The sequence below is a fragment of the Octodon degus genome, unplaced genomic scaffold, assembly GCF_000260255.1.
Source record: "Octodon degus isolate 3935 unplaced genomic scaffold, OctDeg1.0 scaffold00179, whole genome shotgun sequence".
Lineage (NCBI taxonomy): Eukaryota > Metazoa > Chordata > Mammalia > Rodentia > Octodontidae > Octodon > Octodon degus.
The window spans coordinates 576,567-602,126 of NW_004524755.1; the positions used below are offsets into that span (position 1 = coordinate 576,567).

At 40.4% G+C, this 25,560-nt stretch overlaps 1 protein-coding gene across 3 annotated transcripts in view; it reads right to left on the minus strand.

The window, feature by feature from the left end:
* Positions 1–19,638: 19,638 nt before the first annotated feature.
* Trps1 (transcriptional repressor GATA binding 1) overlaps positions 19,639–25,560 on the minus strand; it is a 243,022-nt gene continuing 237,100 nt past the window's right edge. For all 3 annotated transcript variants that reach the window (XM_012517450.2, XM_023703780.1, XM_023703782.1), the window contains one exon: positions 19,639–24,833. In XM_012517450.2, the coding sequence (XP_012372904.1) occupies positions 23,772–24,833 (1,062 nt within the window). In that variant the 3' untranslated portion in view covers positions 19,639–23,771. The remainder of the gene's footprint in view (positions 24,834–25,560) is intronic.

Genomic DNA, 25,560 nt, shown 5'->3' on the forward strand with positions numbered 1-25,560 from the left:
TTTCCAAATTTTGGTGATTATGAACAAGATTCCAGAAAGAACCAGGTGCAGACTCTCATGTGGACCTAACTTTTTAAGTAAGTGTGAAGAGGGAAGATGGCTGGATTGTATGATAAGAAAATATTTAAATGTAACTAAAATACTACAACTCTTCAAAGCAGCTGAACAATTGTACATGCCCACCAGCAATGAGTGAGAGCACAAGTTGCTCCCCATCCTTTCCAGCATTCATAGTTATATAAAATTGACATGGATCTGGAACCTTCTAATAGGTGGCTAGTGACATGCTAGCTCATTGGCAAAAAAAAAAAAAAAAAAAAAAAAAAAAAGGGCAAGGAGAATGAATGTGCATTCCTCAGGAAAGAAAATAAGGATTTCAAACATAGGAAAATAGCTCAGTAGAATAAGCTGTTGCCTGGCACTCTTAACTGTATTACATTACTGGAGTTCAAAAAAAAAAAAAAAAAAAAAAAAAAAGTCAAGTTGTGCATTGCTTCTGGTTGTTAGATCTCTTTAGCTTCTTTTAATCTGCTAAAAGCGACTCTGGCAGTCTTGTTCGCTCTGTCTCTCTCTCCACCGCCCCCTTTTCTGTCCATCTATTTTCTCTCTGGTGCTCTGCCTACTGACTAATTGCTCTGGCATGCCCCAGCTCTGTTACTATCTCTTCAGTTGGTGGAATCTTTTCAGCTTTGTTCGGGGTTCCCCTCCCTACACCATGGCACAGAACCTCTCTCTGGACAGAAACCTGGGGCTATTGTAAGACTTCCTGCTGTGGTTTAGCTATGAAATGCCCCCCTCAAAAGCCCCACTGTGCTCAGAGGTGGGGTGGGGGAAGGTGGCTGGCTCCTGGCTTGCTGTACTCATGAGCAGGCTGAGCACACAGCTTCATGTGCTGCTAAGAGTGAATGGTGGGAGAGCAGCGTCACTGTGAGGGTGACCTGGAGGCTGTCCCTGTCTCCTCCTCCCTCACTCTTTTCCACACACCATGTGGTGAGCGGCTTTCCTCCATGTGCTGCTAGCCCTTCTGTTCTGCCTCAGCTCCAGCTGAGCATGGACTGAGCCGCCGGAAGCCGTGAGCCAGAGAAGCCTCACCTTGAAGCTGTGGGCTTTGGGTATGTTGCTCCAGTGACAGGAAAGTGACTAATGTCCTCACGTTGCTTTTTTTCTCCATTTCATGGTGGCCATTGTCCTTTATTATTTTGTGTGTAATTAAGGAAACACCTTTCTTTCTTTTCTCCGTACTGGAGATTGAACTCAGAACCTTGGGCTTGCCCAAGGCACTTATACCCTTGGGCTATCTCCCCAACCCTCATTGTTTTGTATATTTTTTCTATTTTTAAAATTATTTCAGTAGGGAGAGCAACTTAACCCCTATTCTGCTTTGTCCAAAGCAGAAATCTCAGCTGCTTGAATCCATGTCCAAAGCTGTACTCAATCTCTTTTAATTTTCCCCATCAAGCCTTTCCACCAAAACCAGAGGTTTATATGATTTTGGTAAATGACGCTGCCAGTGGGCAAACTGAGAATATTGGGAGATATTTTTTATTCCATTCCTGTCCACTAAGCTAATTATCAAGTCCAATTGTTATGGAAAACAGACAAAACATGAGAAGAAACAGCACAGAGAAGGTTTAGGAGTCAGCTTGTTACACAGTGGACCTACTGGGATCTCTCCCAAAGAGTCAGAGCCCTGCCCATTGGGGTTTGGGGACTTTTATAGGGAGAGCAAGCAGGGAGGTACAAAGGCAGATTGGGAGCATTATGATTGGAGGGCTGGGTGGCCTTGTGGGCTGGGTACACCTCCCTAGGCTCGGGGGTGTACACAAAATGGCAGCCGGAGATGAACCAGAGGCTCAGACTGAGTAGCAGAGTAACGTGATGGCTGATGGGGGCACTATGAAATCTGGGAATATGGGGTTGAGGGCGGAGGTGGCAGCAGCAGTTCTGGCTGTGACGTCAACCGCTCTGGCTGCACCAGTGGCAGTCCCGGTGGTGCTGCCTTCAGAAGTCACAGCGCAGTACCTGGATGGGCAGTGCCCTCTGGCAACGGTGGTGGTGGCGCTTGGGTGGGCTGTGGGGGTGCTGAGGCCAGTGGGCAGCTTGGTGTCTGTGAATGTAAAGAGGTGGCAGACTGGACTTGGGGGCCTTCAGGTAGGACTAGTTACAGCTCCTCTGATTTAGGGCAGGCCTGGCAGCACCTTGGGCATGAACTTGTTTTGATGACCAAATGGTTCTTTTGTCATGCAGAGTACAGACAAGGAGCCAAAGAGGCAGGACTGGACACAGGTGATGCCAAAATTCAATGTGCGGGAATTGGTCAGGATGGCCAGTCTTGTGATCTGTCATGCCACTCCAAACCTGCTAGATGGTCTTAACATCAAGACTTCTTTCAGGTGGCCAGTTTGGGCACAGCTTTGGCCAGTAGATCTCACAAAAGGCTTGCAGCCTCTGAGGTTTCATTTTTACTACGTGGTCATCATGGAATCTTTCTTTGCAATATTTCAGCATACAACCAAGGACTGTAGACAGAGGGGCTGTTCAGACTCCTGCCTGGCTACTTGCCCCTTGGCAACATTGGGACTGTCTGGACAATGAAGAAGGGTCAGTAGGTTCTCCATTCTGTCCTGATTAGACACATCCACAAACCGCAGCCTGGGACCCCTTCAAGCTCCATAGCTCTGAGGTCCTGCGGGGCCTTTCGCCATGGAGCACAGAGGAATGGCCCACGGCTTCCACTGTCCCCTGGAAACATTCAGTCATTCAGCAGGCACTCAGAGGTTAAACGTTCTGGCCTCTTTTCCTCCTGGTGGCCTTAACAAATGAGGTGACTAGGCTCTCTTTCCGCTTGCTTCTTAACAGGACTGACTGACAGACTAGCTGAGGTGCTCCCAGGGGTCTTAGCTTAACCAATGACCTGACCTGACTATGTCCTTCCCCCTCTTTCTAGGTCCAACAAGGACTGTTAGCACCAAGCAGAAGCCTTCAATCCAGACTTCTGAGGAGAACCCAAGAAGTTCTGGAGGGCCTGCCTTCCCTTCAAGGAGCCTAGACAGGTTCCTGCTTCAGCCCACAGGCCTCAGCCTGTGATCAAAGTCGTCAGCATAGTCTTCTGAGTCAGGGAATCAAGAAACGTTATAGAAACAGATGGCACATGGGAAGAAATGGCACCAATAAAGTTTAAGAGGCAGTTTATTATGCCCGTGGGCCTGACTAGGATCTCTCTCCAAGAGTCACTCCCTGCCAGGTGGGTTTTGGGTACCTTTTATGGAGAGCAAGTGGAGAGGTACAAAGGCAGATTTGGAACATGTTACGGTTTGTGTCTAGTTGTCCCCCCAAAGCCTCATGCAGTCATGGGGTGAGGACTTCTAGAGTTTGTGTTAACTCATGATCCACTGGGATTATGTGTGATCCAAGGCTGGGATTATGGGTCTTAGTACTGCTGGGATTACCCATAGGTGGGTAAGTACTGGGAAGTACCCATAGGTGTGAGTACTTCCCCTACCCTTGGGCAGGTAATTTGCATTACAATGTAAGGTGGAAAGAGAAGCTAGCTGCTTGAGCTGCTGCTACCCCTCCCTTGCGCTCTTGCTCTTTGCTGCCACCATGAAAGGTTGCTTTCTGCTCTGTGCTGCTCTGCCTTGGAGCCAGCTGAGTGTAGACTGAAACCTCCAGTAACTGTGAGCTAAATAAACCTTTCCTTCCCTCATTTTGAGTGTCGGGTATTTGTCCCAGCAAGGAGAGAAGAGTAACTAAGACAGAGCATCCAGATTGGAGGATTATGTGACATCATGAGTTATCAAAGGACCCCCTTTTTGTTGTTGTTGTTGTTGTTGTTGTTGTTGTTGTTTTGGAACTAGGGATTGAATTCAGGCCCTGGTGCTTGCCAGGGAAGCGCTTATTCTACTGTGCCATCTCCCCAGCCCCTCAGAGGAGTTTAAACATCTTCAATTGTGTTGCAAGGCCATCAGTTAGACATGCATGGGTTACACAAAGGGAAAAAAAGTTCCATTATCATGCTTTTCTGGAAATGTCCATCTGCTTTGGGCAAGAATTCTTGGTAGGCTTTATTTAAAATTTTAATTTCTCTTTCACAATGATTCTATGAATAGTCTCTATTACTTCTTAAAACTTTCATTTTTTATATCTTTATATACAAAGTCTTTAGTTTTTGTCTTTGAATTGGTACTTGGCATAGCAAACTCTTATTTTTAAAGGTTTATTGAGCTACAATTCACATGCTACTAATTTGCTCACTTAAAATGCATGCTCTTTTGGGTTTTAATATTCACAGAATTGTGCAACTATCGCCACAATCATTTTAGAGCTGTTTGATTACCCAAGAAGAAAACACCAATTGAATTCATCACTTCTAATTCCATCTAATTCATAAGGCCCTTGAGATTTCCTTCCCACATTTTAAAATATTTAGTCATCCTAGAGCTATAAAGTAGCAAATCATTTGGTTCTTTTTTTCCTCATGAAGCATCTCTTCTGTTAGGTATCTCTTCAATTTGTCATATAATGATTCATAATCTATGTATTGACCTATTTATGTATAGATCTATCTATATCTATTACATATATCTACCTTGGAGAGTGTTTAAATAATTTGCACTTTTCAAATTTCACTGTTTATAATGTTATTTTTGAGTTTTAAGAGTTCATTATATATTTTGGTTAAAATATTTCTACAGGATATATGATTTACAGGACATAAAGTATAATTCATTGGTAGAGTACTTGCCTACATGCACATGGCCTGGGTTTGATTCTCAGTAGTGCCAAAAAAAAAAATTCAAAGTATATGACTTAAATTCATTTTTTGTCACTTCTGCAGATTGCAGTTTCAATTTCTCAATGGTGTTGGTTGTAACAGCAACAAGTTTTTAATTTTTATGGAGTTCATTTATTTGTTTTGTTGCTTATGTTTTTAGTGTTAAGAACAACTGCCCAATGAAAAATCATGAGATAGTTTTATCTCTTACATTTTATATTTTGATATATGTTTAGTTAATTTTTAATGAGTTGAGTGAACAATTTAACTTTATCCTCCTCTTGAAACCCAATCAGCCTAGCATCATTTGTTGAAAAGATAATAACTTCTCCCCTTGATTTTTTTGCACATTTTTAAGTATCAGCGGCTCATAAGTATGAAGGTTTATGTCTGTACTCTTCAATCAGTTGCACTGATCTATGACTTTTCTTACACCAACACTGTGCTGTCTTGATTTCTATAGTTTTGTATAAAGTTTTGAATCAGAAAAGTGCAGATATCCAAATTTGTTCTTCATTTCTGTAACTGTTCTGGTTTTTCTCTATCAATGTTAGAATCAGCTTGGCTTGTCATTTTCTGAAAAATTGGCTTGGGTTTTGCTAGAGATTGTATGGAATCTGTAGAATAAATTTTAGGGATTATTGCCCTCATAACAAGATTAAGTCTTTCATTACAAGAATGCAGACTGTCTTTCAAATTATTTAGATCTTAAGTTTCTTTCAACAATCATTTCTAGTTGTTACTTTCATGGAAAGGGTAATTTTATACTTTTGTTTGCATTTATTAAGACATATTTTATTGTTGCTCATGCTATTATAAATCAAATTTTTGGCTAATTTCTTTTTTGGCTCAGTCATTGATATTATTTAGATATACAGTTGGATAAATCTTATAATTTGTCTGCACTTTTATTATACTTATTTCTTCTGATAGTTTGCCAGTGTTCCTTAAATTTTCTATGTAAAAGATCATATTTTTAGGTATAAATGTAATTTTGCTTCTTTTCTAATCAAAATGCATCCTATTATATTGCCTGGCCTGAACTAGGTCAGTGTTAAATAGGAGTTTTATCCTTGTTCCTTATCTTAACGGGAGAACCACTGAGTCTTCTGTCATACTCAGCTAGGATACTAGCTGTAGGCTTTGCGCGGATGGCATTCGTAAGGCTGAAGTTCTCTTCCTAATTTGTTGATTATTTTTATCATGAGGAAGTTGTAATGTCTGATACACTGTGTCAATCTGAGAAGGCTAGAAGCTTAACTATGCAACTCATCAGGGGGCCGAGGTCCTCACTTCGGAAGCACCCTGAGCCTGTGCAAGCGGTGGGCACAGACAGTCAGAGTGCCTCACCCATCCGAGGGCGGGCAGCCTGCACACGATATAAGGGGGGAAAAGAGGCCTACCCTCCCGCCCCCCCCCCCATTTTTGCTCTTGCTGCTTTTGCTGTCTTCTGTCGCCTTGGAGTGTTGCCTGTATGCCCTGCTATGCAGACAGATGATTATGGACTGAAACCTCCACAAACAGTGAGCTAAATAAACCTTTACCTCTTTAAATTTGAGTGTCAGGTATTTCTAACCAAGCAATGAGTGAAAAATAACTAAGACAGAAGTGTGAAGTTGTATGAGATGCTTTTTCTGCTACCTATTAATCATGTAATTTTGCCTTTTATTCTATTGAGATAGGGTAGTGTATGTTGTATCACCCTTGTATTTCTCAAACAAATCGCACTTGGTCATGGTGGTAACAGTCTTCATTGGTCTGCCTTTCTCTTATCTGAGTTCTCATCTAACCATCCTACTGTTACAGGTATCTTTATCAAATGAAATTCTGATTTTGTAACATGCTTTACCTAAAATTCTTTAATGTGTCCTTATTGCCCTAGTTCTCGAATTAGTTTCTTAGAACCTGTATGCTGCTTTCTAATTCCTCCCTCCAGTCCCTGTGGACTACTCATAATTCTTCCTATATATGAAATTTGCCTCTGTGTTCATACCTTTGCACATTTTCCACCTGCACTGTTCTTTCGCTCTATTAGTAAAGTCAACTTTTTATATGTCAAACTTGATTCCAAAAACATCCTCCTCTCAGAAACTATTTCTTGCATTCATTTCCCCCAAATAAAGTACATGCTGTTCTAGGCACACTTCGGTTTGTATTGATTACAGATAGTAATTACGATGCTATGTCAAGATGATTTTTTTAATGTGGAATTTTCTAAGGGAGACTGTGAACTCCTTGAGGCGTGCCTTAGTTCCCTCTATATTAGTGGTGCTTAGTACACACACACACACACACACACACACACACACACACACACACCAAAAGATTTGTTGATGTTCATTGTCTATGTTCAATGGATGATTAATTATTTAGTATAATTTAAATTTATAAAGGTCCCAAATATTCATCATGCATCTTATCACTTGCAGAAAAGTTCTCGGTGTTATTTATGAAAATCTCAAGTGAGCACATACATGCAATGCATTTAGCATCAAATCTTCCATAAATGCATAATCACTTCTGTTTTGTTCCCTACCATATCTGCAGAACTAAGAACAGTAACTATATTTAAGAAATCTTTAAAAAGTACTTGGTGGATGTACGAAGGAATACCTAGATGACTGTCCTTTTTTTACAAAGGAAAAAAAATCAAAGGAGTTTTGAAAATGTATCATGTTTAGGGAGGTAAACCACAGTATTAGAAAATCTTCCACTTCTCCTTCTCCTTTAGATCAGTGGCTTTAGCAGAGTTGGGGTTACAGAGTCATTCAGCTTAACATGAGATTGGAAGCATCTCCTTTCTCACATCATGCTTTTGTTCCTCAGTTGGATAATCCTGCAACAACAACAACAACTTACTACATGCCCTGTTCGAACTCATTTGTTTAAGATAACCATTATGTGAGATAGTTATCACGGTAACCACTCTACCCGGGCCAGTGTATATTTCTGGTTGGCTTTCCTATGGCCACAAGTGTAGGGCATGTGTCTATGCCTTGGAGCCTTATCTGGATAGTGATTTCTGGGTGTGCGTGGTGCACATCGCCCTTGGTAGACAAACATGCTATGGAGAGAGCTTCTGGAGCCTTCTCTCCTCTGGCACGGTGGCCTGCAACTTCCCAGACAGAAACCCGCTGCTTTAGTCTGCACACTGAGTGAGACTGCTCACTGGAGCCCCTGGCTGATCTGAGATGAGAATGGAGTGTTACCCTGGAATACACTCTGCTGCTCAGCAAATGAAGCCAGGAGGGTCACTGCTATGTTAGTGTCCAGGCCAGCATGACAGACCAAGTTTTCATCTCCTTTTAGAGACGAGGAAACTGAGGTAGTGTGGACAACCAAGCCCACTAGGAAGAAGCCCCCACCAGGAAGAAGCATAAGGTAGTCTGCCCAGAGCCTGTACCTTGCACCTCTGCTGCTCTGATCTACCATGACATTAGCCACAATGGGGTGAAGACACTTTTCCTCACACACACAGAGAAACTCACAGCTGCACACAGTCAAAATGAGTAGTGAGTAATGATATAAAGAACCTATTTAAGAGGGCCAAACCTCAGAAAACCATTTTTCTCTCCTGATTGAGTACTATGTCATTTTAATGGGACAATCACAGTTTCACAAATCATTTAGTTAAGAGAATTTGTGGGCTAATTGCCTTGTCAGTTAAATTTTAAAATATTGAAATTAAGGTTGAAGTTTGAAAATTATTCACAGTGTTTGGTTTCCCCTTATTTCATCAAACCACCATAAGGTGCAGAAATACATGTGTACTCTGATACTGTGAACCTGAGATCAAATGAAGTGTAATCAATTTTTCACAGTGGTTTCAAAAGTCCGTGGAGAAAAGCATGCTCCAGCTGACTACAGAGGCAGAGACTTGTAATTGTAATACGGAGTGGCTTCAGTATAGCTGCCAAAGTAAATTATTCAAGAAATTAGGAAAACAGATCTATTTCTAAATAACTTTTTTAGGTGCTTATAGCATTAATTCACATAAATATATGTTTGCAATTAAGTGCTCAGTGCTTTACTACAGAAATAAAGGATAAGAAGGGGTATTAAGGGTATAAATGTGCTAGTTTTCCGAAATGGAAGAACAATATAACTTTCAAATCCTTTCAGGAAGAGTCTCAGGCACTGTCAGGTCCCATAGCCATTAGCCACATGTGCTTGTTTAATTGAAATAACAGAAAAAGAATCACGCGTTTCTCAGGCTGGACACATATCAAGTGTGACGCTCATGGTGGGAGGCAGGTTATGTCCCAGCGATGCATGTGTAGAGACAGGCATGCGCCTGGAAGTCTACATGACCGAAACTTTCAGCTCCTTGCTCAGGGAAGTTATGCTAAGCAATCATGTTTGATCTGGATCTTGATAACCACGAGAAAGGTAGGCAAATAAATGCGAGAAGGGCACTGAAATCAGAGGAAACGTGTGTGTCGTGATTTCAACTTGAAGCGTGTTTGAAATTATAATCAGTTTAGTTTTACCGCAGAAGAAAAAGCTGTCAAAGTCTATGGGATCAAACCCTGAAGGCTTTACTACACAAAAGCACTTGGATTTGAGGCTGTAAACTAAGCAGGAGTCATGAGAGTCTAAATGTAGTTGAACGACAAGCTGCTCATATTTGCATTTTAAGGCATTCGCCTGCCAGCTGTTGGAAGCTACATTCAAGTAGCAAAAGATAGTCGTGTACTTAAAGAAAGATGCCAGACAGGGGGAGGCAAGAGGTAGGGGCTGATTAGACCCCACTTATCAAGTTAAATGAGGAGGAGTTATTCAAAGATGGGACCCTAGAAGGAGAAAAATGGAGACAGCTAGGATGGCGGCCAGATTTTTATCATGGTGATGTTATTGTTATCTATTGACACAGTTTGTTGCAAGAAAAGATATAGCATTCCTTCAATGCTGATCAATTATCAAAACTATTAATAAATATTAATATGTATTGATCAATGATTCCTTAGTATTGATGATCAAGAAGTATTTTTCAAAAAACCAGAATGAACTTTGGATGAAAAAAAGAAGGAAGTGATACTAAAAAGGTACCGAATAGTGACTTTCCAGGAACAACACTGATGGGAAGGTGTCCAAACATTGAATTTTCTTCAGTCCTTCTCTACACTGCAGAGAGACTTCAGAGAAAGCCTTTGCTCAAAAACGTCTATCATTTGAGCTAGAGGAGCCACTCTAAGAGACCTTACTAGCAGCTAAGCAGCAAAGCTCATGTTGCAGTCTACCTGTGCTACTATGATAAAGCACCCTCAACTGGGTGGCATCGGAACAACCGTTTTTGTTACAGTTCTGCAGCCTGGGAAATGTAAAGCCAAGGCCCTGCTAGACACAGTGTCTCACGCATGTCTATCACCGGCCTATAGACACTATCTTATCCTTACTTCTCGCATGGCGTAAAGGGAAAGGAGTCTGTCTGAGGTTTCTTTTCTGAGGTCACTAAACCCATTCTTGGGGGTCTTTACTGTCACTTAGGCCTAAACACCTGCTAAAATCCTCACCTTCTGATGCTTAGGGGTTGGGATTATTTTATTTTTTTCCCTAGAACCAGGGATTGAACTCAGGCCCTTGTGCTTGCCAGGCAAATGATTATTCTACTGAGCCATTTCCCCCGCCCAGGTTTTGGGATTTGAACGTATGAAGTTTAGAGTTTTTCATACCATAAAAGTGGCAAATAAGTAAGTGGTGCACACATCTGCATTTAGTAGTTTTTCATGTGGATATTTTAGTAATTTGGATTTTTCTACCTTCATTCCTGTTCCATGGGTACATACATGCAAATGGTTCATCTTTCATGATTGATTATATATTTACACAATGGCTAATATGTTATATAAAGTTTCACTTGCCAGTAACATTTAAAAACAGGAATTCTGAAACATTTTATATCCCAAGTAATTTTTTTTTTTTTTTTCGGAACCAGGGATTGAACTCAGGCCCTCGCACTCGCCAGGCAAGTGCTTAGTCTACTGAGCTATTTCCCCGGTCTACCCCAAATAATTCTGAAATGCTAAATTCTTTTCATTTTTTTACTATCTCTTTCCCTAGGCAATTTCAAACACATTAACAAATTACCCTATTGAATCTAGAAAAGCCTTACTGCTCTTACTAGACACAATCGTAGAAATTAGGAATAAAGAATGAATTTTGTCCTTATTGATCTTGTGCAATAAACTAATCCTCCTACGCTTTTACCGTCTTTGCCCTTCCGTTCCTTCTGGTACACATAAAAATGTTTCCTGAAATACACTGAAGCCACATAGCTGGAATCGAAATGCAGGAACAATTGTCAACTGTCTTGCTAGTCCTTTGCATTTTTTTTAAAAAAAGACTAGAATTATACAAACAGCTATAAATATAAGTGAATGGGAGAATTATCTTGCTTTGATCTCTTAAAGAGAAATGGGGCTGGCCAATAGCTCAAAGGGATGGGGGTTTGATCCTTGGGCCTGCTGTGCTGGCCCCACCCCTGGGGCCCACTGAGACAGCAATTGAGACTGGGCATGGTGGCACAGGAGGGTCACTACAAGTCTGACCTAGTATTGAGACCCTGAACACCCTGTTAGACTTTTCCCTAAAATACAAAAGAGAGAGAGAGAGAGAGAGAGAGAGAGAGAGAGAGAGAGAGAGAGAGAGAGAGAGGAGAGAAATGCGGCAAATATCTTCAGCCCATGGGAGAATTTTATAGAGATCTCTAGATGCTTTGGAAAAGAAGGAAGCTGAAGTGCTTCAAAATCTGCAGTGAGAGTAGGAAACTCTGTCTGAATTTTAGTCTTCTGTGACATTTTCAGGAGACATGCCTCACTTGGAAATATGAAAAGACATACTTATGTTTTCTCATAAACGTACTTTGAGTGGTGTAGTTTTTAATTTCCATGTTTTCCCCTCACTATGGCATTTCTTATAACTGAGTAGAAGCTAAGAGGAGGGACCTTTCTGGGCTATGGTATTTACATTGTGGGGGAATTGATTTCAAGCCTGGAAAACAAAATTCATTCACATATTTTTCAGGAAAGTGTATTTATTTTGTTGTATTAAACTGTGATTCACAACATCAACAACTGACATTTATAGAAAGTGTACACTATTGAAAGATACAACAGGTTAGGGCTGGCCTGATAGCTCAGCAGACTAAAGCACCTGCTTAGGCAAGCACTAGGACCAGGGTTTGATCCCTGGTTTGCCATGCCAGCCCCGCCCCTGGGGTGCGCTGAGAGGGTGATTGAGACTGGGCGTGCGCCTGTAATCACAGCACTTGGGAGGCTGAAAACAGGAAAATCACTACAAGTCCAAGCTACGTAGTGAGACCCTATAGACCATGTAGACTCTGATCTAAATACAGGGAGAAAAGAAGAAGAAGAAAGGTAAAACAGCTTGAACAGCTTTCAGATTCTTCTATGCTTTGTGACGAATAAATAACTAAATTTGGAATTGAGACAAAAATGATGGTTGTTGATCTTTGACTGTCATTCTAAGATGATCCAAAAGGTGTGATTTTAAGGGTCATGCCACTGTCCTGAAGAACACAGTAAACATTTGTTATTACTGTATCTATGCAGTTACTTTGTAGAAAACTGATCAGACACAAATCACAATTCTTTTTTTTTTGTCCAGAGGAGGCATAAATATTTTTTATCCAGTAATGATCATGGTTGCCTGGAGAAATACTACCAATGTCACATCCAATTTGAGTCTAATTTCAGCTTTTCTTTCCTTTTCCCCTTCCTTCTCTCCCTTCCCTTGTTTCTTTCTTTCTGTGTCAGGGGTTGAACTTAAGACCTCAGGCATGGGAGACATGTGCTGTACCACTGTGCTGCACTCTCAACCCCACATATTATTTTTCTTTTAGTCTTTCATATATTACTTTGAACCAGTTCTTCCATATTGCTGGTTTCCTCATTAATAATGATAAGTTTTGCATGTCCTGCCTCTCCCTGTGAAAATTATGCTGTTTGGTTAATACGAGCTTATGTGTTATATTTGAGAGTTGTTTTGACAACCTAAGCATTAAATAATGCTCTGGTTATTATAATTACCATTCATTAAGGCAGTATTCTATGCATAAGGATCATTATCTACAGATGTTTTCTATGATCAGCAGAACTTTTAAAAATATTTATGGATACGGAGAAGACGCAGTCATCTTGGGAAGCAGCAGCTTTGTATGCTCCAGCACCTCGGAGCTCAGCCCTGTGCGTGGAAGTCTGCATAGGCTCTCTGCTCAGGGGAAGAAGAGTGCAGGCTGCCTAGTGGGCCAGCTCTAACAAGCTGTGCACAGTTGGTAAGGTGACTGTGCATGACTTACTGGCCAAGAGGCAGGCTTTGCTGTGTACCTCTTTCCGCTAATATGCATCACCTGTGCACAAAGATTCTTAGAAAGAAAGTCAAAGCTGTAAAAGGGAAAATAAAGCTCTTTCTGATGGTCAATTGCATCCCAAATGTTTGTTCTTAAAGAGCCCAAAATATATCTGTATGTCTCTATGTATATCTGTCTGCCTGCCTGCCTGCCTGTCTATCTGTCTGTCTATATCTATCTATCTATCTATCTATCTATCTATCTATCTATCTATCTATCTAGTTGTATATTTGTATATAGTTTGCACAACTTCCAAGAGTTACTTGAAAATTATTTTTGAAATAGAAGCTTTCATGTTAAAACTATCTACAAAACTGTGGTCTCTTTCTGGGTTTGGAATGTTTCCTTGGATCAAAGAAACTTAAAACATAGTCCAATGTATTGATACTTACAAATTTGGGGTTATATTTACCTAGCCTGTCTGAAAGTAACTCATTTTTTAACAGCATGGACAATGTTGGACACCAATAGTCCATAGTCTTTTCCCTGGGTGTTTACATTTAAATGACAATGTAATACCCTTCTCTGACAAAACTAAATGAAAAAAGGGGAAACGAAGGACCATTTTGTATCTGTATATTCAAAATAGGATAGATATACAGTTACTTTCTCTTAATTCAATGAATAGAAAGATTGGTTCTAATAGTGTTTGTGGACAGGATATCATGTTTGCATCTTGTACTATGAATAACTACTAAGAAGACAACATTATGCAATGTACTAATTATTGAAACTAATTGGTCCTACTAATCGGTTTTGAAACTGTCTCATTGCTATTTCTCAATAAAATTATTTTTAAAAAAGAAATGTTAAAAATAAGGCCGACCAGATAGCTCAGTGGACTGAAGTGCCTGCTCAGGCAGAGCACAGGGATGGGGGTTTGATCTCCGGCATGCCGTGCTGGCCCCCAACCCCGGGGTGCCCTGATAAGGAAAGTAAGACACCGGTAGTCCCAGCTCTTGGAGAGTGAAAACAGGAGGATCAGTATGAGTCTTCTCTGTGTAGTGACACCCTGATCTGAATATATATAAAAAAATTGAAAATATTTTCCTATGTAAAACAACATCCTCAAATATTTCAATGCATAGGGAACCACATAGTGATTATTTGTCTTGAAAAGAACAGCTGTGAATTGTAAAGCACCTGAACTTGCTTTGGGGTTTAACTCGGTGGGGGCAGGCTTGTGCAGGAGGAGAGATTTTCTCTGTTCAGTGAACTCCACACCTGAGCTTCTGTGACAAGGCCGGGGCACAGACGCGAAGGCGCAGGCTTGGCTAGAATTTGGTGCTGCTCTTTCAGCTAGGTTGCTTCTGCGATTATCTTCTTACTGCTTATGAAGGTGTTCAAGCCTCTGATTTGAATGAACGTATTTGAATATGGGGGTTGTGTTTGCACGAAACTTTAATGAAATAATGCTTAAAATGCTCAAGAAAGGAATCCTTCACCAAGAATCCAGGCCTTCAAAAACAAAAGGACACTCCGTTTCCTTTTGCGCAGTAAGATGTTACTGAGGTAGCAGGGTATAGGAATGAATGCAGTTGCTCAGGGCAGGAAGGTGTCTCATTTATGAGAAATGCTTCTAGTAACTTTGCTGTGGACAACTTTACCCGAAGTTAAACCTTAAATGCAACCTTTAAATATGAGACTGCCAGGGAAGCTAGGATCAGCTGACGCCAATTCAGAAACAAAACTTTTGAAAAAATTAAAAAGACTTTTCCACTGCGTTTGAGCATTCTGAAGCCTCAGCTGCCATCAAAGGTGAGCTGTGTCTGAAAATCCTAAGCAAACTATTCCAATTATGCTTTTCAAGTCCGGTAAACAGTTGCCATTGATTGTGAGGTGACTGGTCTCATTTTAAAATTTGTATGTGTACAGGAAGTGTGATTTCTATGTTATAATTTTAGGAGCAATGCCGGGCTGCAGAAAGTAAAGCAATTTCGTGCTCAAAATCTTCTGGAGTCCTGGAGGTCTGCTTGCCGCAGGCTGTTGGCTTTTCCCTGTAAGAAGCGTTTCCTCCGTGTTTCCTGGGAGTCACTGCTATTATTATCCTGTACCAAAGACTTTCTAATTCAGACTGTTTCATACTTAAAAGTCAGCATGAAATATTTTTCCCCAAATTTTAATGAAGTGAATGTAATGGAAGTTTTTTGGCCCAGAAAGAGAAACTTGAGGTATTTATAGCTAAATGAATGGACCTTGAAACCCTACTCTTAAGTAAATAAATTGGGCACACGCGCTAATGTTGCGTTATCTCTCTGGTGTGAGAAACTGGGGCCTAAATAAAACCCAAGATGTATGAAAGATACTGTACAATAGGAAGAAATGGTTCGAAAGGAAGGGGAGCTAGGGAGGAGCGAGAGGCAAAGGAGGCAAAGGAAAACATGTGAAAAGCATAAAGTAGAAGCAACATTTTTAAGTAAGAAGGGGAAGAGGGGTGGAAGAGAGGTGAGCAGAATGGGAAAAAATGAGGACTCGAGATACATCACGTATAGAACAGAGTCCCTATTAATGAGATCATTATGTCTATCTAAACTTTACCAATAAACCTCATAAAAAATAAAACCTTTAGGTAAAGAAAAAAAAGTACTGAAACGTATATTGATATTAAATATAATAAATGAAGCTCCAGAAAGTCTGCAAATGAAAAAAGAAAGATTTATAACAAAGGAGCTTTATAATGTAATTGCACACTTACGGAAGCATGAAAAACGACACCGAAATGTAACTGGCTTTTGAGCCCCTTTCGAAGTTCTCAGAGCAGAATCTGTTCAACAAACACAAATTATCTCACTCAGAAATCAACCACAGTCACAAGAAGAGCAGCAGGAATCTGAATCGCTAGGGCTGCATCGTGAGGAATTCCTAAGATTGTACTTAGAGAAACTAACATTGTGTAATTCTGGAGTGTTACTAGCATATCAAAAGTGCATGTTGTGTGAGTGTGTGTGTGTGTGTGTGTGTGTGTGTGTTTTAAGATGACTTAAAAAGGAGAAATAATATTCGCTATTTACTATAAATAACGATGCATTCAGATGAATTTTAGTTGCATCAGTAGGAATAATTAAAACATTTACACATATAACCTTATTAGCTCAGGATTACCTGAACAAAAAGTTTTTCCTAATTTTGTCATTGTTATTAAGCAAGAAATGGGGAGAAAAATGGTGGTGGCCAAATAAAACTTTACCCTCTGTAAATAACAATTACAGGTGATCTTCAGATTCTGAACATCTTGACTATCTAAGAGAAAGGTAATAAGTAGATTTCCCTCTACTCTTCTATTTTTTGGCAGAACTGGGGTTTGAACTAGGCCCTTGCACTTGCCAGGGAAGCGCTTATATTACTAAGCCCATGTCCCCGAACCCCTCCCTCCACTTATTTTTAAAAATTTGTAAAATTATTCATATGATCAAATGTAATCATCATTTCTTTCCCACTGACAGACTTTGTTTTCATTTTCATTTTCACCCTAAAATTGGGAGAGAGATGTAAGGGAATTGAGAATTATTTGACAATCCTTTTTGCAACACACACACATGTAGGTTCAAAATGACAAAGAAAAGTAGAAAGTAATCTGCAGCATGCTTAAAGACATGATACTTTCTGTCTTTATCTGAGGCTCAGATGTTTTCAGCCTCAGATAAATCTGGCTGCAAGGGGATCTGGCTGGTGCTGCAACCGGCTCTCTGGGATACCTGGTAGAGCTGAGGATGTGAGCCCCACAAAGGCCAACTTCGCCCAGGTCCCCCTCTGACCAACCAGAGTTCATGACTGGTCAAGCTCCATGAGTCCACTGTGGCAAATGAGTGGTGTAATTTATTCTGAACAACTGCTTTGTTTGGCTCGTTATAGTTAAAAAAACAAAGTCAACTACTGAAAAACAATTTCACAAAAAAATTTCCTTTGTCTAATTTTTCTTGAAAATTGAAAATCTAGGACTGTGCGTTAGCGCTCCTGCTGTAGGTACCATTGAGAGGGAGCAAAGTCCATCCTCAAAGGTGGAGAGGGGTTAGATAGGCTCTCCTTCCCGGAGGTGGGGGGTTGTCAGGTGAGGGGTGATGCTGGCTGACCAGCCCGTTGCATCAGCACCCTCAAATGGCCCGTGGCGACGCTCTTCTCCACCCCTGGGACCCGGACAGTCTTGTGCATGGACAATGCATACTACTTTATCTGAAAGGAAGTCTGTAACGGAAGATGTGAAGTCTATACCAAGAAAACAAAAAAACTGGATTAAGTGTCCTTACGACACTCTTATCTACACAGCGTTTTCCTCTGGCTGTGGAACAAATGTGGTCCCTTATGAAAGCCCCTCCAAGAGTCTCCACTCTATTTTCAAAACATCTGAAAGGATGAGGAGGAAGACAAACATCCATCAGGGGTTTTGTTCATTCATTTCTGTTTAACAAAATGGTAAATGAAGACTGTACAAAGAGGTTGCACACAAGAGGGTGGGAACTACTTTGAAACTTGCAGCAAACAGCTCCTGATGCATTCAATTATTTACATGCTTTAGCTCCTGTTCTTTGGTGAGTTTGCTTCTGATTGAAAACTTAGGTGCTCCAATGTTCTCTCCGTGTTTGGATTACACCTGCTTGTCCCTCTTCCAGAATCTTCCTTTAGGATGACCTGCTCTCATTAATTCCATTTCAATCCAAAAGTATTTAATATTAATATATTAATTTATACTATCTGAGATGACTCATCACCTTTGTTTCATATTCATGTGGGTATGCTGGAATCTAAGTTCCATAAGGAGTTTTTATACACTGTGGTCACTAGCCAGTACTCAAAAGTCAATATTTGATACTCAATGAATATGTTTGAAATAAGCAATTTTTATTGTTAATCTTCCTAGAGAAATGAGTATAATATTTTACACAAAAACCTATTGAAAGGAGATTGGTTCGTTAAAGGGGAAAAAAGCGCAAAGCAAAAACAAAACAAGTTGCGAGAATCCAAGTGTTACTAGGCTTAGTGATATTATTAAAAAGTAATTTGATCTCACCATTTTATTTCATCAAAACCTGTCTGCATGTTACAAGGGTCTGTATCCCCTACTGCTACATGAATGAAAGAGAATCCGTATAAACCATTCCAACACCATTGTGTATAACTGGTGGTAAAACTTTATTATTCAAGTTTAGATGTAACAGACATCTTTGCTGCCTGAAGATTGTTTGCATAAGAAATACACCAAGAACATGTTTGTGAGTAGAAATGAACATGCACTATGAAAATAAAATAAAATAAAATGAAAAAATTCCATGTGTTGTAAGAACAGAACTATTATAGCCAACATTCTAATGTTCAAATCAGGACTACAAATTGAATTCTTTTTCTTAGCAACATGAAATCATTCCATATGAAAGACATTTTCTGCTGGTGAATATTGCTGTAAGTTAATTGTACATTGGCATTTGGAGATGTTTCCCTCCCCTGACCCTCCCCCAGATTATCAATGTTGTCGAATAGTATACCCTAAAGGACTTGGCATTTGTTACTGTGGTATTTGCCTTGTTGGTAGCCATTAATAAACTATGGTTTTTATCAGCCTTGTAAGTTTTGCCTTTCCTGGTCAACACTACAGGCTGTCTAGTTATAATATTTACAGCTCATCTTTAACGAAAATGACGCCCACCTCTCTTGGCCCTGGGGAACTCAATTTAAATAAACCCCTTGGCCATGTAATACTTGACACTCTTATGGTGCCCTTCAACCAAGGATCTCAAAGTGCTTTACAAACAAGTACTACATTACCATTATTATTATTATTATTAATATTATTATTATTAATATATCTTTCCACTTTATAGTTGAGGAACCTGAGGCACAAAACGAAAAAGTGATTTGCTGCAGTTCATCTACTGAAGAAATAACCAGGGGGAAAACCAGGATCCAGTGGGGGACTTTTGGGCCGTGAAAGACCTTTTTTTCTAATGAAGGTTAAGCACTACACCCAGGGTAAAAGTTACTCTTGCTTTTTTCCTGCTATAGGAGAGGAAGCTGAGCGCTCTCCTTTTTCTTTCAAGAGACCACAGGAACACACATTCTCCAGTTCCACATGTGGATCACTGTTCCGTTTCATATTGGCTTCCTCCCTGACTTCAGACACTTCTGCCCTGGTGTCTCCCAAAGTTCTAACTACTGCAAATGACCGATGTACTCCCTGAACAACTGCCCTGCCCCTGGGAACATGCGGATTCATTCTGCACCAGAAATGGCCAGCCAATGGGGCGTGCAACGTGGAAACACCATGCCTCCATCCTCTGCCAAGTCTTTCTTTGGAAAAAGTAACACTGCCCTCCCAAACCAGACTCCTATCTTGCCCTCCTCCTCTCACTTCTGATCAGTTGCCTGCTGACAGCCTGCACCTAACCATGCATACCTTTGATTAGGACATTTAATTTCAGATTCAGGTTGGACTTCAATTTTTCCAGTTTTCTCCTGTGTCTTGCTCACCGAAGATGCCTTTAATTGTTTGTGAGTTTGCTTTCTCTTTTTTGTCATGACCTTTAACCCCAAAACAGGGAGCTGTGAGCACTTCTCAGCTTTAGCCTGAAGATGCGTGTACAGCAGAGGCAGTGTGACCAGCGGCTGGCTTACTTCATACCTCCAACAGTGGACAGCAAATTTCCCCCTACAGAAATGTGTTCACACATGTTCATACTCACTGCCGGCTAAACAAGCAGGCAGTGAGCAGGTCCCAAACAAGTTACTCTGTGATGCTTCCCAACCATAGCAAGAGGCTCATCATTATTTTAATAGCAGTATTGGTATTCTTCAATTTATTAAGAAAACCGTATTTCCTCAGGCATTTTAAAATATATATACATTTAATATTTTGGGAGCTGTATTTGCATTGGACCATAACATCATGTGCGCATGGGCAATCATAAACATAATGTGCTACCACAGGCTTCCACAAAGACCTCTTGAAAGATAGCCACTTTTTTCTCTTCTTCTCATACATATTACCTTAGAAAAGAATCCCTACACTTGTTACCTAAAATCTACCTTTACTAAAACAGAACCGTTTAGAACAGAACACTGCTATCATTAAAGTGTTTTAAAAGAACACCTCGCATAGGTCGTGTAGAGAGGCCCGGGCTCACTCTTCGCCTCTTGGACTGAGGAGAGCTCCACTTTGTCTCCTGACTCAGTGCGGTGCAGGTCTCTCTGGGCCTACCATCTCCGAGGTGGGCTGGTGCTTTATGGTTTTCTATCCCAAACAACTGCATGTAGACTGGGGTAAGCGAGGATGAGAGAGGAGCAAGAGAAAGAACAGGAAGAATGCATGAACCGGTCCTGGCCTTCAGCTTGAGCCACAAGCTCAAGTTAGATTATAGACAGGTAATTTCAAAAGACCTGAAGGGTTTTTGTGACATACAGTTTTAGCTGGCTTATCATACTCATCACAGGACAAAGGGAAACCTTTTCCAAGAGGGGAACACTTCTACATCATCTTGAAAGGTTTTAGGGAAAAGGTTACGTACCTAAATAGCTCACTTAAAATCATTCACAATTTAAGACAAAATGATTCTGAAATCTTAAATAGAAAACATTTGTAGAATCTATTTTGCAAGATGGAACAAAGGCTTTCACTTTATCAAAAAATAAGGAGTATCTTAGTGTTACGATAAACTTCTATCCTGTTTTAAAAAGTCTGACTTCTTTTCCACCAGAATATGTATACTAATGAAAGCAAAAATGAAAATAAAATAATTAATAATAAAGGAGTATAGAAGATCTATCATGCCAATGCTATCGAAGAATATTCTACTGAAAGTAGACTGAACATAAATATTCCCAAAAAAGTGATATGTATTTTCCAATGCTCATTACTACTATGTCTGTTTGAGAAAGAAAGAAAAAAAAAAAAGAATGAAAAACAAAGGCATACGTGCCCACAATGAACAACCTATTTATGTCTGACACACTGGGGAAACTGAGGAAGGAGAAGTTTTGCGCAAAAAAGTAATAACTTGTAATAGTGCCCGAGTTAAACAAACTTCCGATGTTACCAGCCACTCGTCTTCTGTGCCCGGGTTCATCTGCTTGCCACTGATTGACGCTCTCTACGTATCATGTCGCTCGAAGAGTGCTCCCTTGCATTTTTATATTCTTTTTCAATACGTAAACCAACCACTACTGTTTGGGAAATCCCTCAGTAACACCTCCCAGATCTGTCTGGTTGCTTTGAGATGCATCCATCAGAATTCCTACGGAAGACAAATCCGGTCAGATGGGCTGCACATCAGAGCTCCATCCTCCACCTCGAGACATCAGCTTCTGTGGTGGCCGCAGCTGAACAGCAGCTGAGCTCAGAGTAGGCCCCTCATCAACAATGCCGAAGCGGAGGACTCGGTCCTGATTTCTCTCATTCATTTTTTTTTGTTTTGTTTTGTTTTTTTCTTTGTTCATGAGAAATGAAAATGCAAGAATTGAAACGACAACACAACATCAGAAAGATATTTTTAACTTCATTCACTACAACAGTCAGGAACTGATTGAATTCTACCTGCCTTCCAACTTTAAAGAAACAAAGAGGGCACTGTGAGAAACAAACCCCAAAGGAAACGAAACAATACAAAGCAACTGCAAATTAACGTAAAAATGGAGTGCAAATTCGACTACAGAATGCAATAAAAACTTCAGTGCTGCGGATTCCGGCAACACTTATCAAAATAATTTCTGAAATGTTTCCTCTGAAACATAGACAAAGCAATAAAAGAGGATATATGTTTATCGTCTTAAGCATAACAATGTGAGTTAAGAGCTTAAAAATTAAAAAAAAAAAAAAAAAGTACTTGGAATGAATAGTGCTACCCTTTTTTTTCCTAAGTAGGCATAAAAATATTTTCATTTCTTTCTTGTTTTCCATACCATTATATCAAGAAGTTTCATGTTACCGTTTACAATTTTAATGCACACACACACACACACACAAAAAGATATCTACTGCAATAGAAACAGTTGCTTCATTACCTTGTTTGCTACATTTGCAAATGTAAACAGCGAGGCAGAGCCAGAACTGACTCCAATGCGTGATGGAATATCTTTGTTGCATACGTACACTGTAGAAAATATTTATTCAATATGTCAGGCACCATTATTTGAAATGTAATACATTAATATTTACTAGAAAAATAAGTTTTTTTTTTTCCTATTTGTTCTCCCAACTTCTTTAATGAAATAAGTTAATCTGACAGTGCATCCAGCAGCTTGTAATATCTTCTACATCTCCGTGGCAAAAAATAAACTACTGGTTGGGACAATATAATGCAAATTATTAAAGTCAGTCCTTGTACATACATCCTTGTAGCAAGCATTGAGGCTTGACTAACAGCACCTTTAACCAATTATTTAATGTTCAGTTATGCAGCCCTATTTCCCTGAGCAGTTATGCTGAGGAGTGCTCCCTTCATGGATAGTTTTTACAAAGCCTTAAGTATTAAAAGTACTACGAAGATACACTTCTAAGAATCCTATTTAATGCTACTTAACTAAACCTGCGTAATCTAATGAAGGGATTGATTGGTACATATACTGTCAGTCTGTGGTAATGTAACCTTAGACGCTGCCTGACCACAAAGTTTGGAAATGATATTTAACCAAAAGAAAATAAATAAATACAGCAGGTTACCTTGTGGAGAAATACCATGTATTCTAAGCAAATTAAACCCTCAGTATAACATTTGTATCCACCTATTCTTTTGAACTGAGGCGATTTCTTTAATCATGATGTGCCAAGTGAGATTAGTGACCAACAGGAGGAAAAAAAAAATCCAAACTTGTTTGTCATAAACAAGAAAGAAGTATCTGGCTAAAATAAGATTACTACATAAGCACTGAGGACACTGGATTTAAAAAAAAATAGGAATACATTTGGACAAAATGAACCTAAACTGCAAACAAAAGGACTACTGACTATTTGAAGATCTAAAGGACAAATGTATCAAAGAGGGTGTGCATGTGTATGTACAGGCAGGGCTGGCCAAAGCCATCGTGCCACCCATCTGTCACGTTTCTTGCTGTTCTCTCACCAAGCCTAACCGGACGGAGATCCACATTTCTAGGTCCAAATCTGAAACATGGTCAATGGGAGGAGATGGATGGGAGGGGTGCCATTTCCCCTTCCCTGGCCCTCACGATTCAATTTTTTCCCTCGTTTGTGAAGGATTTCATGATACTTCTAAATTTAGGACACAATGCATGAGTTTCTGAACCAGTGGGCCAATGGCCAACCCAATACTGCTTTTGTATTGTACTACATAAACCCTTTCAAATTCTAGACAGTTTGCACTCCTTTGACAGAAGCATAGCTGTAATCTGGAGGGACTCGGAATGGATCATTCTCCCCAGGACGTATCAGCCAAGACAGCTCTGATTCACTAAGTTAAAAAATGATTGTTTACCACCTTCCGCTCTTTCTCACTGACCACCTGTCTCATCTTTACATCTTGGTAACCTACTCATCAAAAGACAGAAGAGTAAAAGAAGGGAATTTCATGTTGGATAAGGCAGGCTCTATGAAGTATTTTTTTTAATAGGTCTTCATAAGACATTACAAGCTAGTGAATTCCCATCAAGAAACCCTATTTCTATTTAATTGTGCTAAGTGCTAAGGTTTTATTCTTTAGGTTTTCCATTTTTTTCCGCTTGTGCATTGTTCCTATGCAGGCCCCTCTGGATGTGCGTTGTGAAGTCGTATTTGTCCGTACAAAGATGCTGGCATATGCTGCACTGGAAGGGTCCACTGTCACCATGGCAACTCATATGCAAAGCATACATCACTTCATCCAGAAAGACAATGCCGCAGTGCACACATTTTGTCGAAAGCTCGTCTTGAGTACTTCTGTCAACTTTCTCTGTTTTTACTACATTCAAAGGACCTTCATTTTTTACACTGGGCGGTGCCTTCGTCTTCTCCTTGGAGGCACCGTTTGCAGTTGGCCCAGGTCTGGAATGCTTAATCGCCAAATCTAGAGGAATGTCATTGTCTGATCCAACAGCTGAAAAATGAGGAGGCAGATTGAAGGTGGGATAAGGCACATAGTTTTGGCAAGGATTTGGTAGGCCAGGCACATGACTCAAGTAGGGCGGATTCCCAGGAATGGAGAGCTTATATTTACTCCAGAACCTCAGCCAATCAGCTTCACTCTGAAAGTCATTATGTACAAAGGGAAGTCCAAAGAGCGGGTACTGGTACTTTTCAATCGGGCTGCCTGGTGGTGAATAATTGGGGTGTTTTGCAGGTCTCATATACTTTTCTATGGGACTGCCTCTCTCAGAGCTTCCTTTCCCTTCAGACACAGAGGAACTATTTCCTGGATCTCCAGTACTTTCCTGAGGACTTTTAATCTGAATGTGCAAAGGTTGCATCCTTTTGTGAATATCCAGAGTTTGGCTGACCAGGACTGGCTGCTGAGCAGAATGGCTTTTAGTCAATGAACCCTGGGCTTCATATTTACTTAGGCTTGGGAGTGGAATTTCTCTCGGGTGGCTCTCACTTAGATGCTCCTCCGACCTCCTCTCTAATGGGCTTCCATTGACCTGCTCCTCGCTGCTACCCCTTTGCTGTTTGCTGAGCTGCTCCGCCTGAAGTGCCTCCGGGTTAAGGCGCTTTCTGGTTCTTCTCCTAATAATCTGCTCACCGTTGTTCTGTTTAATGATGTTTAAAGGCCTGGGAGTCTGCAGAGAACACACACAATACATAAAAAGAGAACATTAAAAAATACATTAAAATGCATTAAAAATTCCTCACAAATATAAACCATGCTGCAGTTCAAAGCAGGGATAGGGTTTATGCTGCAGATTTACTAAATCTCCTCCTTTTGCCCTAAGCAGCAGCAGAGGAAGTAACCAAAGTGCACTATTTTCGCCTAATTAAATCAGGCCCATCTTTGTGGGGGGAGGGACAGAAAACTTTAATGTACTTGAAAGCAACTTTTTCAGATTCATCAGATTTTGTGGTTGCACCACAGAAAGTTACTTGGAAAATTATGATTTTACCAAAATAGTTTTGAGCTTTGACTTACACACTGAAATGATGACAACTCCAAAGGGGACACGAGTATGCATCTTGGTGGAGCAAACTGCACCCCTTCCCCTTCCTATGTTGAAGTCCATACATGAAAGTGGATGTGTGTAGAAAGTCTTTAGGAGGTAATCAGGACAACTTTAAAGACGAAATGAAAGAACCTTCTCTCCAGCCACCAAGAAGACAGCCATCCAAGCCAAGAAGAAGCCTCTACCAGAATCCAGCCACTGGGCACCTGGAGCTTCCGGCTTCCAGAACCGTGGGAAGACACTCTGAGTTGTTTTGAGACACTCAGTCTATGCTTTTGTTATGGGAGCTTAAACTAACTCATGCAGCTCTATAAGGAAGTACAAACGTGAACATAAAATATTCATAGCA